General features: G+C 51.1%; 1 protein-coding gene across 3 annotated transcripts; it reads left to right on the forward strand.

Annotated features, from left to right (window-relative positions):
* The first annotated feature begins 730 nt into the window (after positions 1–730).
* Positions 731–7369, forward strand: GJB1 (gap junction protein beta 1). 3 transcript variants are annotated; one of them, XM_082681466.1, is made up of 2 exons: positions 731–827; positions 5873–7369. In XM_082681466.1, the coding sequence occupies exon 2, from the start codon at positions 5889–5891 to the stop codon at positions 6741–6743; it is 855 nt and encodes a 284-aa protein (XP_082537592.1). In that variant the 5' UTR covers positions 731–827; positions 5873–5888; the 3' UTR covers positions 6744–7369. The 3 variants fall into 3 exon arrangements, with proteins under 3 accessions (XP_082537592.1, XP_082537594.1, XP_082537593.1); XM_082681468.1 differs by lacking the exon at positions 731–827 and adding an exon at positions 2779–2852; XM_082681467.1 differs by lacking the exon at positions 731–827 and adding an exon at positions 2920–3151.
* Positions 7370–12230: the final 4861 nt, after the last annotated feature.

Consider the following 12230-nt stretch of genomic DNA (forward strand, 5'->3'; position numbering starts at 1 on the left):
TGCTGACTTCACTTATTTCTTCACTGCCCCTCAGGTCACAGAATTAGCAGGATCTTCAGGTAAACCTTCCTTCAAACTGGACTGATCCCTCAGTTAATGGTTGACATTCTCTGTTTACCTTAATGATTGCCAAGATCTGTTGCTGCACACGATACATTTTGTGGTTCAACTGCCTTGGCCCCGAGGGTAGAAGGCAATTCTGAAGAGGTTTTGGGGTTCTGGGATGGGATTGGAAATACTTTGGTCCATCCCTAGCCACTCAGGGCATGGGCAATAAACAGAGGGCCACAGAGCACCCTGGTACTGCCATGTGGGGGAAGCACTGCTGTCTCTCACCTCAGCCTCAAGGGGCCAGTAAGCATTGCCCATGGCTTTTTTTTTTCCTCCCCATAGTCATATCATTTTAAAGACTGGGAGCTGGAAGGGTTGGAAGGGATGGCACACATTGGATCTACCTATGGCCAGGGGTGGGGGAAGGCTGAGGGCTGTTAATGAGCCCAGATCCAGTTCAGCCCCCCAGACTGGGCTAAATATGCATACATGGGCGACGATGATGCCTCTCTTCCTCTGGGACGGGGCAGTAACTTCAGGCTACGTGATTTGTGTCTCCAAAGCCACTGGGAGCTCAGGGGATCAATCTTATTTAATGATTGTGTGTGGGAGGAAGTAGGGCTGGTTAATGTTTGTCTGGTTCCTCTTGGGCTGTGGGCCATATCTGGCTCCAGCCCTGGACTCTTTGTCCCTCCCCTGGACTGGGCTGACAGTACCTAGTGACATAGTGCAGACACGCCTGCAGACATTCCCTGGGAAAGGGCAGCAGCAGCCAGGTGAGGAAGCTGGGGGCTGAGGGAGGTGGGCCCCGGGGGCTGGTGTGGCCCAGGAGGGCAGAAGCGGGGGCTGGGGAGAGGCCCGGGTTTTGCCTTCTCTTGGGCTCAGCATTCAGCCACTTAGATCCCTCCTCTGCTTCCCTCTGAGCTGGGCTGAGGCCCCTCCCGCCAGGCTTGCTTAGTTTCTCTCTGTAACCCCCAACTCATCCTCTTTCCAGGCTCCGTGTTGCTTCTGCTCTCACTCTTTTTTTCCCAGACAAGAATCCCCCTCATCTCCACAGGGTCAAATCCCCAGAAAGACTTGAGGGGCCCCCACCAAGCTCAGGGTGGCCAAGTTTATCTCTTTAAGACATTTCCTGCCACACAGGGTTAGGGTTCGGTGGGGCCTCTGGGCACTGCCAGGTGCTGTCTTCCTTCCCTGATTAGAAGGTAAACCAGGCATGCAACCAACATGGGGGCTGTCAGCGGATGGATACAGTGCACTCAGCAGGCCCAGAGGACCAGCCAACGGGGCCAAGATTTGGGAGCATGTGTTTCCATCTTCTTGAGGGAGACAGGGAGACTCAAGCTGAGCTTGGAGTAACTGATGACTGGGAGATCTAAAAGACAGGTGGCTCCCCCCCCCCCCAGCTGTTTAAAAGTTGTTCCAGCTGTTGGGAATAGTACTTCAGAATGCATGGACTTTTAGAAAATGAGATGGGGAGAGGAGAATAGAGACAAGAGGGGTTTGAATGGAGAGAAGTATATATGAGGATGCAGCAGAGCAATGGGGAAGGGACCCAGGCTTTGGTGAGGGGCCAACATGAATCCTAATCTGAGCTCCAGGACTGGCTTACCAGCTGTGTGATAAGTTACTCAGCTTCTTTGAGCCTCCATCTCCTCCTCTGTGAATTGCAGACAATAACCCACAGCTCACAGGGTTGTAGTGAGGATAAGAGTTAAGGAACAGACCACTTCTAGCACACAGTAGGTATTTCATAAATGGTGGCTGCTATAATAAGCCCAAGTAGAGAGCAACAGGAAGTCAGATAGCTGATGGAGCCGTAAGAGGGCATAGTCTGATTGAGCCGTAAGAGGGCATAGTCCAAACAGTGACGAAGGGAGCTGATATTAGCAGGAGTTCTGTGGAAAGACCATGGCAGAGTGAGAGAAGAAGAAAACTGGAATGAGCTAGATTGGCCCTGACCCAAGCCCGGCCACAGAATACATATGGCAGCGTAGAGGGAACAGTGCAGCGACTGAGGTGCTGTGGAACCACAGGGGGTAGGCAGGGAAGAGAAGCAGGTGAAGAGGCAGAGGGCTGGAGGAGTTTGGTCTTAGCCACGCCAAACTGATGAAGGCAGCCCAGAATTCAGAAGAAAATCTCAAAGAAAGGTCCCTGTCCTTTCCTGGCCAGAGGCTGCCTGTGAAACAGGGGAGGGAGTGTGGAGTCTGAAGCTGAGTGTAACCTCAGCCAGCCCAGCCGGGCCTCTCTTCCCCAAACCAGAAAGACACAAGGAGTTGGAAGGAGGTACAGGGAAGAGGTGGGAGCAGAAAGAGAGAGACAGACTTGATGAAAGTGTGCGTGTGTCCACGCATACCCACACATGCTGGCACATGTGGAAAGGAGTATACGTTTTTGAGTTATGGGCCTGGTCTCAGAATGCATTGTCCTTTAAGGAAGAGAGGCTGCCAGTGTACAAAGGCTTTAGGGTCAGAGGAGAACAAATTTGAAATTTGACTCTACCATTTAGCAGCAGTGCAGTTGTCATTGAGGTAAGTTATTTAACCTCCCTGAGCCTCGACTGCCTTGTCTGAGAAGTGGGTATAATATTAGTTGGAGGCACTAAGGACGATCTCCTGATTTGGAACTGTGCTGGAGTGCTTGGGCAAACCTGAATATGAGGACAAGGCCAGAGCCTGACATGGTCAGAGAAGTCTTTCCCAATTAAACATGAGAGCAAAACACTCCTGGAGCAACACAGAGCATATCAATACCTGGACTTTAACCCAAAGTCACAAAAACAGTTTGGATTTCAAAATCAGGTAAGTCCCCTGGATGTTTTTGAAATGAAACCCTTGAGGTATTGATGTTGACATAGGGATCAGCTCTCCTTCCAAAGGGAGAGCAAAAATTGAGATCCCAGCGCCTGCACAAGGGTCCTTAGGGGCCCCAAAGGGAGCTCCTGGATATGTCCCAGAGGGCTCAAGAAGATGGGAGGCGGAGAGCTACAAGAACATAGAAACTCAGGGGTGGCCAGGCTGTCTGTGGGACACCGCTGAGGGACAGAGAGAAGAGAACACATGAAGTTTGCTTTGGGGCTTGAGGAAGCAGCTGGAGAAAGGTAAGGAAGGGGAAACAGAACAAATCAGGAGGCCCCCGAAAGCCCTGGGAAGGGAAGAGAGGAAAACAGCTGTCAGTTATAGGAAAGGGGAGAAGGGCTAGAGGAGAATAAAAGCCAGACCAGTCTTCGATCTCTCTGTTTCTGAAACACACTCATAGAAAGAAAAATGATTTACTGAGGCAGTAAAACCTTATGGGAAAGGGTATGGGCTCTGGAGTCAGCTTGACCTGGCTCAAATCCCAGCTCTGGCACGTACTCACTGCATGACCCTTGTGACACTGGGGTAAGTCCCTTCGCCTTCCTTTGCCTCAGTTTCCTCGTCTGTGACATGAGGATTACAAATAACACCTCCGTCACGGGGTTGTTCTGAGATTCACATGAGATCGTGTGTGTGCAAGGGCCTGGCACATAACAGGCGCTCAGGAAATGGTTATTCTTAATAATGCTCCTCGACCACCTGTTTTTGACTCTAACATGTCTCACTGGATGAAGCGTTTCTTCCCGGGGTACCTCCTGTAGCAGCTCTGCCTTCAGAATCCCAGGCTTGGGAGAAAGGGTACCTGCGTCCCTGCTTTTCCCATACTGGTTTAGGCCCACAGCATAAACTGGCTGAGGTTTTTTTGTTAAGCTAAATGAAGGAACCTTGTTCAGGGACGTAATCTATCTCCCATGGGCCGTCCCTTCGTCCCCTAGTTCCTGTCATTCCGTTCCGTTCCCCACAGCTTTTCCAGTTGCTAATACCCTACCCTTTCCCCTACAACAACCACTGCCCCTGCATCCAGGTCTGTGTGTTCTCACAGCCAGTTCCCGGCTTCCAGCATGATCTCCTTGCAACTTAATGGCAGAAGTGGTGGGAGGTAGAAGGAGGCCTTCTTTGCCTGCCTAAGGGACAGAGGGGAATTTCTTCCCTAGAGCAACCGGCAAGCTCAGGAAACCAGGAGTTACCATGTATGCTTGACTTGGGGGCAGGGCAGCAATGGAACAGTCTGTTCTGTCTCAGAGAGACACTATAGGTCAACAACAGCATTGGGAAGGAAAAAAGAGGGATATTGGGTTTGGCAGATCACTTAGTTCCTCCGAAGCCACATTGTATTCTCTTCCTGATAAGGTTTTTACTTCCCTTGATCACCAACTATGATATTGGAGCTGGGCTAAGAACTTTTGCAGGTTGCTTCTTTGAACCTCACCATAACCCTGGGTATTAGCCCCATTTATAGATGAACACGGCAGACTCAGAGGTTCGGTAACTCAGCCCAAAGTCGTAGCCAGTGAAGAACCAGGATTCACACCCAAAGCTAGGTGACTCTTACCTATTCCGTCTTCTAACTTTCTGTTTGCTTGCTTAACGTTTGCTTTCTCCTCCTGGCTTGTCCTCACCTGGCCACCCTCGATATGGGCTCAAGGAGGGATGGTCAGGGTTTGCTCCATGACACTGGAGTTGGACTGTACGCATTGGTCAGCAGCTTCCTTGTTTCTTGTGCTTTTATGGCTAGCATTAGCCTTTGCTTTTGTTGCTGCTGCTGCTGTTGTTGTTGTCATTAACGGCTAGGCTTCGCTTTTGTGGACACCATCAGCAAAAGCACAAGGATTATACCGTGGAAAGAGCCTAGACTTCTGCTGCGGATACCTTTGTGTTTCATCTTACTCAAACACTTCAGCTGTGTGATCTTGAGTGAGTTACTTAACTTATCTGAGCTTCAGCTTCCTCAGCTGGAAAGACTGGGGTAACAGTCCTTAGACGCTTGCTAAATGGGTCAAAAGAAAGAATGTATGGGAAAACGCTTAGCACAGTTCCTGGCTTGATAAATGTGAGCTCCCTTTCCTAAGCTCAAGCTCACCCGTTCCCTGGAGGGGATCTAAGCCTAGGAAAAATCCTGCTGAATCTAAGTTTCTAGTAGAGTCACCGGAGAGGGCCTCAGCCCAGAGCCTCCTGGTTCCCCCCGGGTCCCCTCTTACATGCACCTGTCTTTGTTCCATCTTCCCCCCGCCCGCCCCGCTGTGGCCATTCTTCTGGTGGGGCTGTGGGGCGGGTGCGGCGATGGACCGGGCGGGCACAGAACAGGTGGGTGCAGGCTGGGTGTCCGGCGCTGGGACACAAGTGCTCTGTGTGTAGGGTGGGCGGAAGTCAGGGCGTTTGATCTGAATTCTAAAGGGCGTTGTTCAGAGCCCCACAAAGGTCCCATTGTGCAGACACTGGGTATAAAGCAGCATATGACTCCCCAGCACCGGGCGGCGATGAATTGGGACGCAGGCGCGGACCCAGGGACCACTCCCCCTGCACAGACATGAGACCATAGGGGACCTGTCTGGGTGGCCTCAGGGATAGGCGCTCCCCAAGGTAATGAGGCTTTGTTGGGTTTGCCCCAGGTCCAGACTTAAGGAGCTGGGGGAGGGGGAGCTAAAGAGGATGGGCCGACAGCAGAACAAGATGGGCCTGGCAACAAAGGGCAGGAGAGGAAAGAATGTTGGATGAAGGCGAAGAAGGGAGATGGGGCTCAGGGAGGTCAAGTCATCAAGTGAATGAGGGAGGAGAAGGAGGAGGAAGAGAAAGAGAAGGAGAGGCTAGCACGGGAGAGGGGGTGGTGAGGAAAGCTATGACTCTCCTTCTTCCTTTCTTGTCACTGGCTCTTGGAAGGGGTAAGGGAGTGTCAGGCAGTGTCATGGTGCCTGGCTTTCGGCCCCAGCTTCCTGACAGCTTGCTCTGTGGCTCATGTTTTGCAGGTGTGAATGAGGCAGGATGAATTGGACGGGTTTGTACACCTTGCTCAGTGGTGTGAACCGGCATTCTACTGCCATTGGCCGAGTGTGGCTCTCGGTCATCTTTATCTTCAGAATCATGGTGCTGGTGGTGGCTGCCGAGAGCGTGTGGGGTGACGAGAAGTCTTCCTTCATCTGTAACACCCTCCAGCCTGGCTGCAACAGCGTCTGCTACGACCACTTTTTCCCCATTTCCCATGTACGTCTGTGGTCTCTGCAGCTCATCTTGGTTTCCACCCCAGCTCTCCTCGTGGCCATGCACGTGGCTCACCAGCAGCACATAGAAAAGAAAATGCTGCGACTTGAGGGCCATGGGGACCCCCTACACCTGGAGGAGGTGAAGAGGCACAAGGTCCACATCTCAGGGACACTGTGGTGGACCTATGTCATCAGCGTGGTCTTCCGGCTGCTGTTCGAGGCCGCCTTCATGTACGTCTTTTATCTGCTCTACCCTGGCTATGCCATGGTGCGGCTGGTCAAATGTGAGGCCTACCCCTGCCCCAACACAGTGGACTGCTTCGTGTCCCGCCCCACGGAGAAAACCGTCTTCACCGTCTTCATGCTGGCCGCCTCCGGCATCTGTATCATCCTCAACGTGGCCGAGGTGGTGTACCTCATCTTCCGGGCCTGTGCCCGCCGAGCCCAGCGCCGCTCCAATCCGCCCTCCCGCAAGGGCTCCGGGGGCTTCGGCCACCGCCTCTCACCTGAGTACAAGCAGAACGAGATCAACAAGCTGCTCAGCGAGCAGGACGGCTCCCTGAAAGACATACTGCGCCGCAGCCCCGGCACCGGGGCCGGGCTGGCCGAGAAGAGCGACCGCTGCTCAGCCTGCTGATGCCACAGACCAGGCAACCTCCCATCCCGTCCCCCACCCTGCACCGGCCTGCCCCTCCTTCTCCCCTGCCGGTGCACAGGCCTCGGACTGCTAGGGATTGCTCCATCAAAACCTTCCTTCCCTCCCAACTTCCCTTCCTCCCAGGGCCTTCTGCCTCAGGGGCTGAAGGGGTGGGGAGCTGGAGGCCACCCACGCCAGCACTCAAGGCTACTGGGCGTGTGGGCCGCGCTCGTTGCCCGCACCCCTTCCACTTCACTCTCTCTCTCCCTGGGACCACTGGGGACCAGAGGTAGGATGCTCTGACAACATCTCCAATTATGAAACTAATCTTAACCCCGTGCTGTCAGATACCCTATTTCTGGAGTCACATCAGTAGGGAGGGATGTGGGCAAGTGGAGTGGAGGGAGGGTGCTGTGGACGTGTGGGTGGAGAAGGGAGGGTAGCAAACACAAGAAAAGGAGGAAGAGTGCTTGCCGGGCCCGAGGAAAAGGAGGACATGTCTGGGGTGGAGGAGGTAGGGGGGGAGAAGCAGGCAGATAAGCTGGAGTGGGGGTTGGTCAGGGCTGCCTTTGCCTCTAGTCCCTAAGGCCTCTCTCTGCCTGAAATGTTACACATTAAACAGGATTTTACAGTAAACGAAGAGGTGGCTTGTGTGTTTGTGAAGTTCTTTCTCCTGCAACCTCTGACCTCCCCCTGGATGAGCTGGCCTTGGCTTTTTGCTGATCAAGAAAGGAATGGGCAGAAGAGTTAGTGACTTGAGTAGCTGAGACTGCCAAGGAGGGATCGCCACCCCCCAGGCCGGGCAAAACCAGGCCGAGGGCCATTCTCTCCTGTTTTTTGTTGTTTTGGTTTGGGGTTCCCCCCTCCCATTTTTTAATAACAGCTTTATTGGGCTTTAATTCACTTACCCCTTCCTCTGATGTGATTTTTTTTCATCCATTTTAAGTATACAGTTTATTGAGTTTTGGTAATTGTGGGCAGTTTCATAAACATGACCACGATCTATTATAAAACATCTACATTCCCTCAAAAAGTTTCCTTGGGCCCCTTCCTCTGATTTTAAAAAGATTAAAACGACAACTCCTCCTGGAGAGACAGGAAATGATAGAGAAAGTTCGCAAGTCGGAGAGGGTAGCCGGCATCCCCATGGCTCCATCCACACGTCCCCTGCACTCCTGGGAGAAATATACCCTGTTCTTCCTCGAAAATCAGCGTTCACTGCTGACTGATGCCCCCAAGCCACCCATTGGATTGCACAGTGACTTTGACCCCTTTCCTCCGACATAGCCCCAGATTCTACCCTCCTCCCCAGTTTCCTTCCCTCAGGAGTCAATGCCTCCCACCTCAGAGATGCCTCTAACACAGGTCAAAGATTTCACAGCAGCAGCAGCAGTTTCCTCGCCAGCATCACTCGCCCAAGAAGCAGGTAGCTCCCTCTCCCTCGGTCAGCTGTGGTAGGAAGAGGTCCAGGCTGGCCCTTGATAAAGCTGGGTTCAACTCCTGGTTCTGTCACTTAGTAGCAAGGCATTCCCTTCCCCAAGCTTCAGCTTCCCTGTGAGCAGACAAGGGCTGCCCTAGCACCTCTCTAAGCTCCCGTTAACACTCTGGGTTCCTCGGATTCCCAAAGGACTCCCCCAGTTTCATGAGGGTTCCCCATCACAGAGTCACTGCCCTCACCTATGGCCCCTCGGAGTAAGAGTTTTCCCCACAGTAAGTTTCTCCCCTCAGCTTCCCTACCTCTTAATAGAAAAAATGTGACACTCCCTCTCAGAGAATGCTGACTCCCTGTGGGAAGTATATCAGAAAGGAAGAGAAAATCAGGCATAATCTTATCAGAATTGTTCTCCAGAAACAGTCTTTTCCCTTCAGACAGAAAGCCTGGAAGGGCTCCTCATTCAAGGAGGTTTCTCCTTTAGAAAAGAAAGGAGAGTAAGTATTCCTTTCCCACACACTCAGCAATCCTGAGAGAGAGCTTCCCCCTCTCATAAAAGAGAGACATTCCTTTCCTGCAAGAAATTTCCTTCCTCCTTAGAAACAGACAGCATACTCTGTCAGAGGAGAGGTCCCCACCCCCTCATGGTAGGGAGATTTCTTTTCTTATTGAAATCCACCCACCCACAACACAACACAACACAACACAACACAAACAACAGCATTTCCTCTCTGTCCAAAAGGCCATGGAGAGAAAGCTTTTCTTTTTAAAAATCCATCCTGGTTCAACAAAGGAACTTCATGCCCTTCTCACATTGAGAAATGTTAAATCCCTCACCTCAGACATCTAGTTTCTCTTCAGAAGAGTCTACGAATCCCCCTTGGAAAGAGGTTCCATCTCCAGATCCAGGCTTTCCTCTCCAGGGGGCAGTGGTGGAACAATAAAGCTACCGGGCTGGGTGTTCCAGCCAAAAGGAGGACTCTCACTCTTGTTTGCTGTGAAGCAGGTGGGAGCAGGCCAAAGGAAGCTTGAGGGGAGCTGGTGTACACAAGATAGCAAGGAGGGTGTGGCGGGCTAACCCCAGGACTGACTTTTGTATTTGTTCTGTCACAATCGTGTAAGGGAGAAACAGGAGGCAAGCGGGGCTTAGTACTTGCCACACAGTAGACACTTGGAAGAGTGACCAGGGTAGTGAAGACGGCGATGCAATTCGGAAACCTGGCGCTCTAGCCCCTTGGACACATCATACTTACCCTTTCTGAGTCTCAGCTTCCTCATCTGCAATATAGGATTGATGATAACCTCTCTACCTCTTTCACAGAGCTTTTGTGAGAATCAAACAAGATGTGTTCAAAAGCCGGTTACACACTGTAAAGTAAGGAATGATAGTATCACAAGCACTGAGGCCACAGCCTTAGGGCATGCTAGAACTCACAAAGAGCCAGAAAGGAGTGAGGCCGGTTCAGCTAGGCTGGAGATAGTGGAAGGAACTTGGCAACAGTAGGGTTGGCTCCCCGAGGGAATGGACAGCAGTCCAAACAGCAGAGTCCAGAAGATGTCGCAAACTTCTCTTGAGCATGATCCATTTAAGGGTCACTATTCAAAGGGTCTGATCTGGAGGTAGAAAAGGGCTGGTAATAGGAGCTTCTTGCACTCTCTCTCATGGCACTGGTGCTTCTAGGGACATTTATGGTCTTTTAAAGGCATCTGTGTGCAGAGATACGAGGAGCTGAGGACAAAGGAACAGAGTCAGCTCCTGGATGAAGGGACTGGCCGAACTAGGAGAGTAGTCAAGGCCCCAGCCAACTGAGTTGGGATTTCAAAGCAGGCTGCAGTCTCCATAGAGAATTGGCATGGCAACCATGAACTGATTCAGATGCCCAATCAGACAGCCTGGGTGCACACAGTGGTGGCTAGAAGGGACTGCTTGCTCCATTTACTGATTCCACAGTACTTAAATGCCAGACCTGACCTGTGGGAGAGAAGGTGCTATAAAAGCCCACCAAGCTGGGCTCTCTTTGATCCCTGGACTAGGCCAGTCTGAACCTGTCAGGTGGGGAAAGGATTGGGGCACTCTAGGGAGGGGGAATAAAGCAGGCAGAAACCACACAGATGTCTGAAAGTGTATGGTATTGTCTTCAGACTTAGACAAATAATCTGCTGCGTGGGATTTGAGGAGGGGAATGGCTAGAGGGGAGGTAGGACAGATAAACTATGACCATCGTATGATGGGTCTTGTACGTCACTATAAGGGGTTAAGACTGTCCTATGGCTGGTGGAAACCATTAAGTGTTTTGAGTAGGGGAGTGCCACCTTCAGATTTGCGGTTGGGGAGCTCACTCTGGCAGCTACAGACAGTGGATTGGGGGTTGGAAAAATGAGAGGCAGAATGACCAGCTATGGAACTGGGGCAATAGCCCAAGTGGGGCCTGTGGGACTCATACAGTGGCAGGAGGAATAAGAGGAGACCAACGTAAGAGACACTTCGGATGTAGAATCGACACCAGGACTTGATGTCTGAGTGTGGGGAGATGGAGGAGCCAGAGATAATTTAGCGGTTTCCTTCCCCTTCCTTGACCGGCAGACTCCTAATCATTCAAGGCTCAGCTCAAAGGTCATTTCCTATGTGAAGCCCTCAACTCTCTTCTCCTCGCCCCCTCCCCCCAAGTCCCTCAGGGAGAAGGAGTCCTCCCCCCATTCTGAATCCCCACAGGACGTTGTAGTAGTGCGGTTGATTAGAGTGCTTGTCAAGCTGTGTGGTAATTACTTTCACAACCTTAGCACACAGTAGGTGCTTAGCCTGTTGAATTAAGGGCAGCAGGGAAGAGGATAGAGGCATGTGCAAAGGCTCAGAGTCTTGAAGGAGTAGAGTGTGTTCTAGAGCAAAGAATGCCGGGGATGGGGAGTGGGGGGCATCATAGGAGGTGAGACTGGCAAAGTAGGTTGGGGCCAGGTCATGAAGGGTCTCATAAGCTGTGTGGAGAAACTTACACAGGAATTTGAACTCTCAGCTGTCGCAGGCAGGACCCTTCTTTTTTTAAAAGTTAGGCCCCTACTAGACTTGTAGGCAATTCTGTACTCATCATGGTAGGCAGACTGTGGAGATCTTGAGGAGATCCAAGATCGATGCATTAAGGTTGACGGTGAACTGTGGAAGAAATGGCAGAGCGATTTGACAGTGGACTTCAATGGACTTCAGAGAGAAAGGGTAATTTACTCAGGACGGTGACCGGATGTCTTCCATGTCAACTAAAGCCCCTGTGAAAAGTTGGTACGGCATAGTGACCTTCACCAAGTCGCTTGGCCACTCTATGCCTAGTTTCCTCTTCTGTAAAATAGAGATAATAATAGTACATATGTCACAGGGCTGTAGTGAGGATCAAATGCATTCATTACATAAAAAGCACTTAGAATAGTGCCTAGTTGATAGTAAGCTCTATACAGGTGTGTATTTCTATTTCCTCTCACCATCTTTGCCACCCTCCAACAATTCACCAGATCTTTGAAACACTGAACTAAACTCTTTGTCTCACCTAACGGTGCTTTCTTGACTGTCTAGTTGTCAATTGCCGTGTGTGTGCTGAAGTACGCAAGTCAGCATGTTTGCACACACGTAGTGGTACATATGGCCACGTTCAGATATAAGTGGAAGGATGGCTGTCGGGGTGGCGGTCTTAATTCTTAATGTAGTTTTAATGAAAAGCATGTGTCTCAATCATAATAAAGTCTGAAACTTTATTCCCAGACTTACAAACAACTTAGGCGGATGAAAAGAAAGGAGGCTCCTTATGGAGCACCCAGTATGGACCAGATTTGGTGCCAAATTAAGCACTTACATACATCATCTCAGTAATGGCAACATAGCTATTACTATACCCATGCTTGTAGGTGAGGAAATGGAGGGTCAGAGAGGTTAAGTAATATGTCCAGCTGAAAACTGCAGCGCTAGAATGAACACTTAGGCCTATTCTAATCCAAAATCTGTGCTATCTCCTCTACACCAAAGTAACCACTCTACGCTGCCTCAGGAAGGGTTTCATGATGGAGGGGTGAAG

This window comes from Grampus griseus (genome assembly GCF_964374135.1).
Source record: "Grampus griseus genome assembly, chromosome: X".
Taxonomy (NCBI): domain Eukaryota; kingdom Metazoa; phylum Chordata; class Mammalia; order Artiodactyla; family Delphinidae; genus Grampus; species Grampus griseus.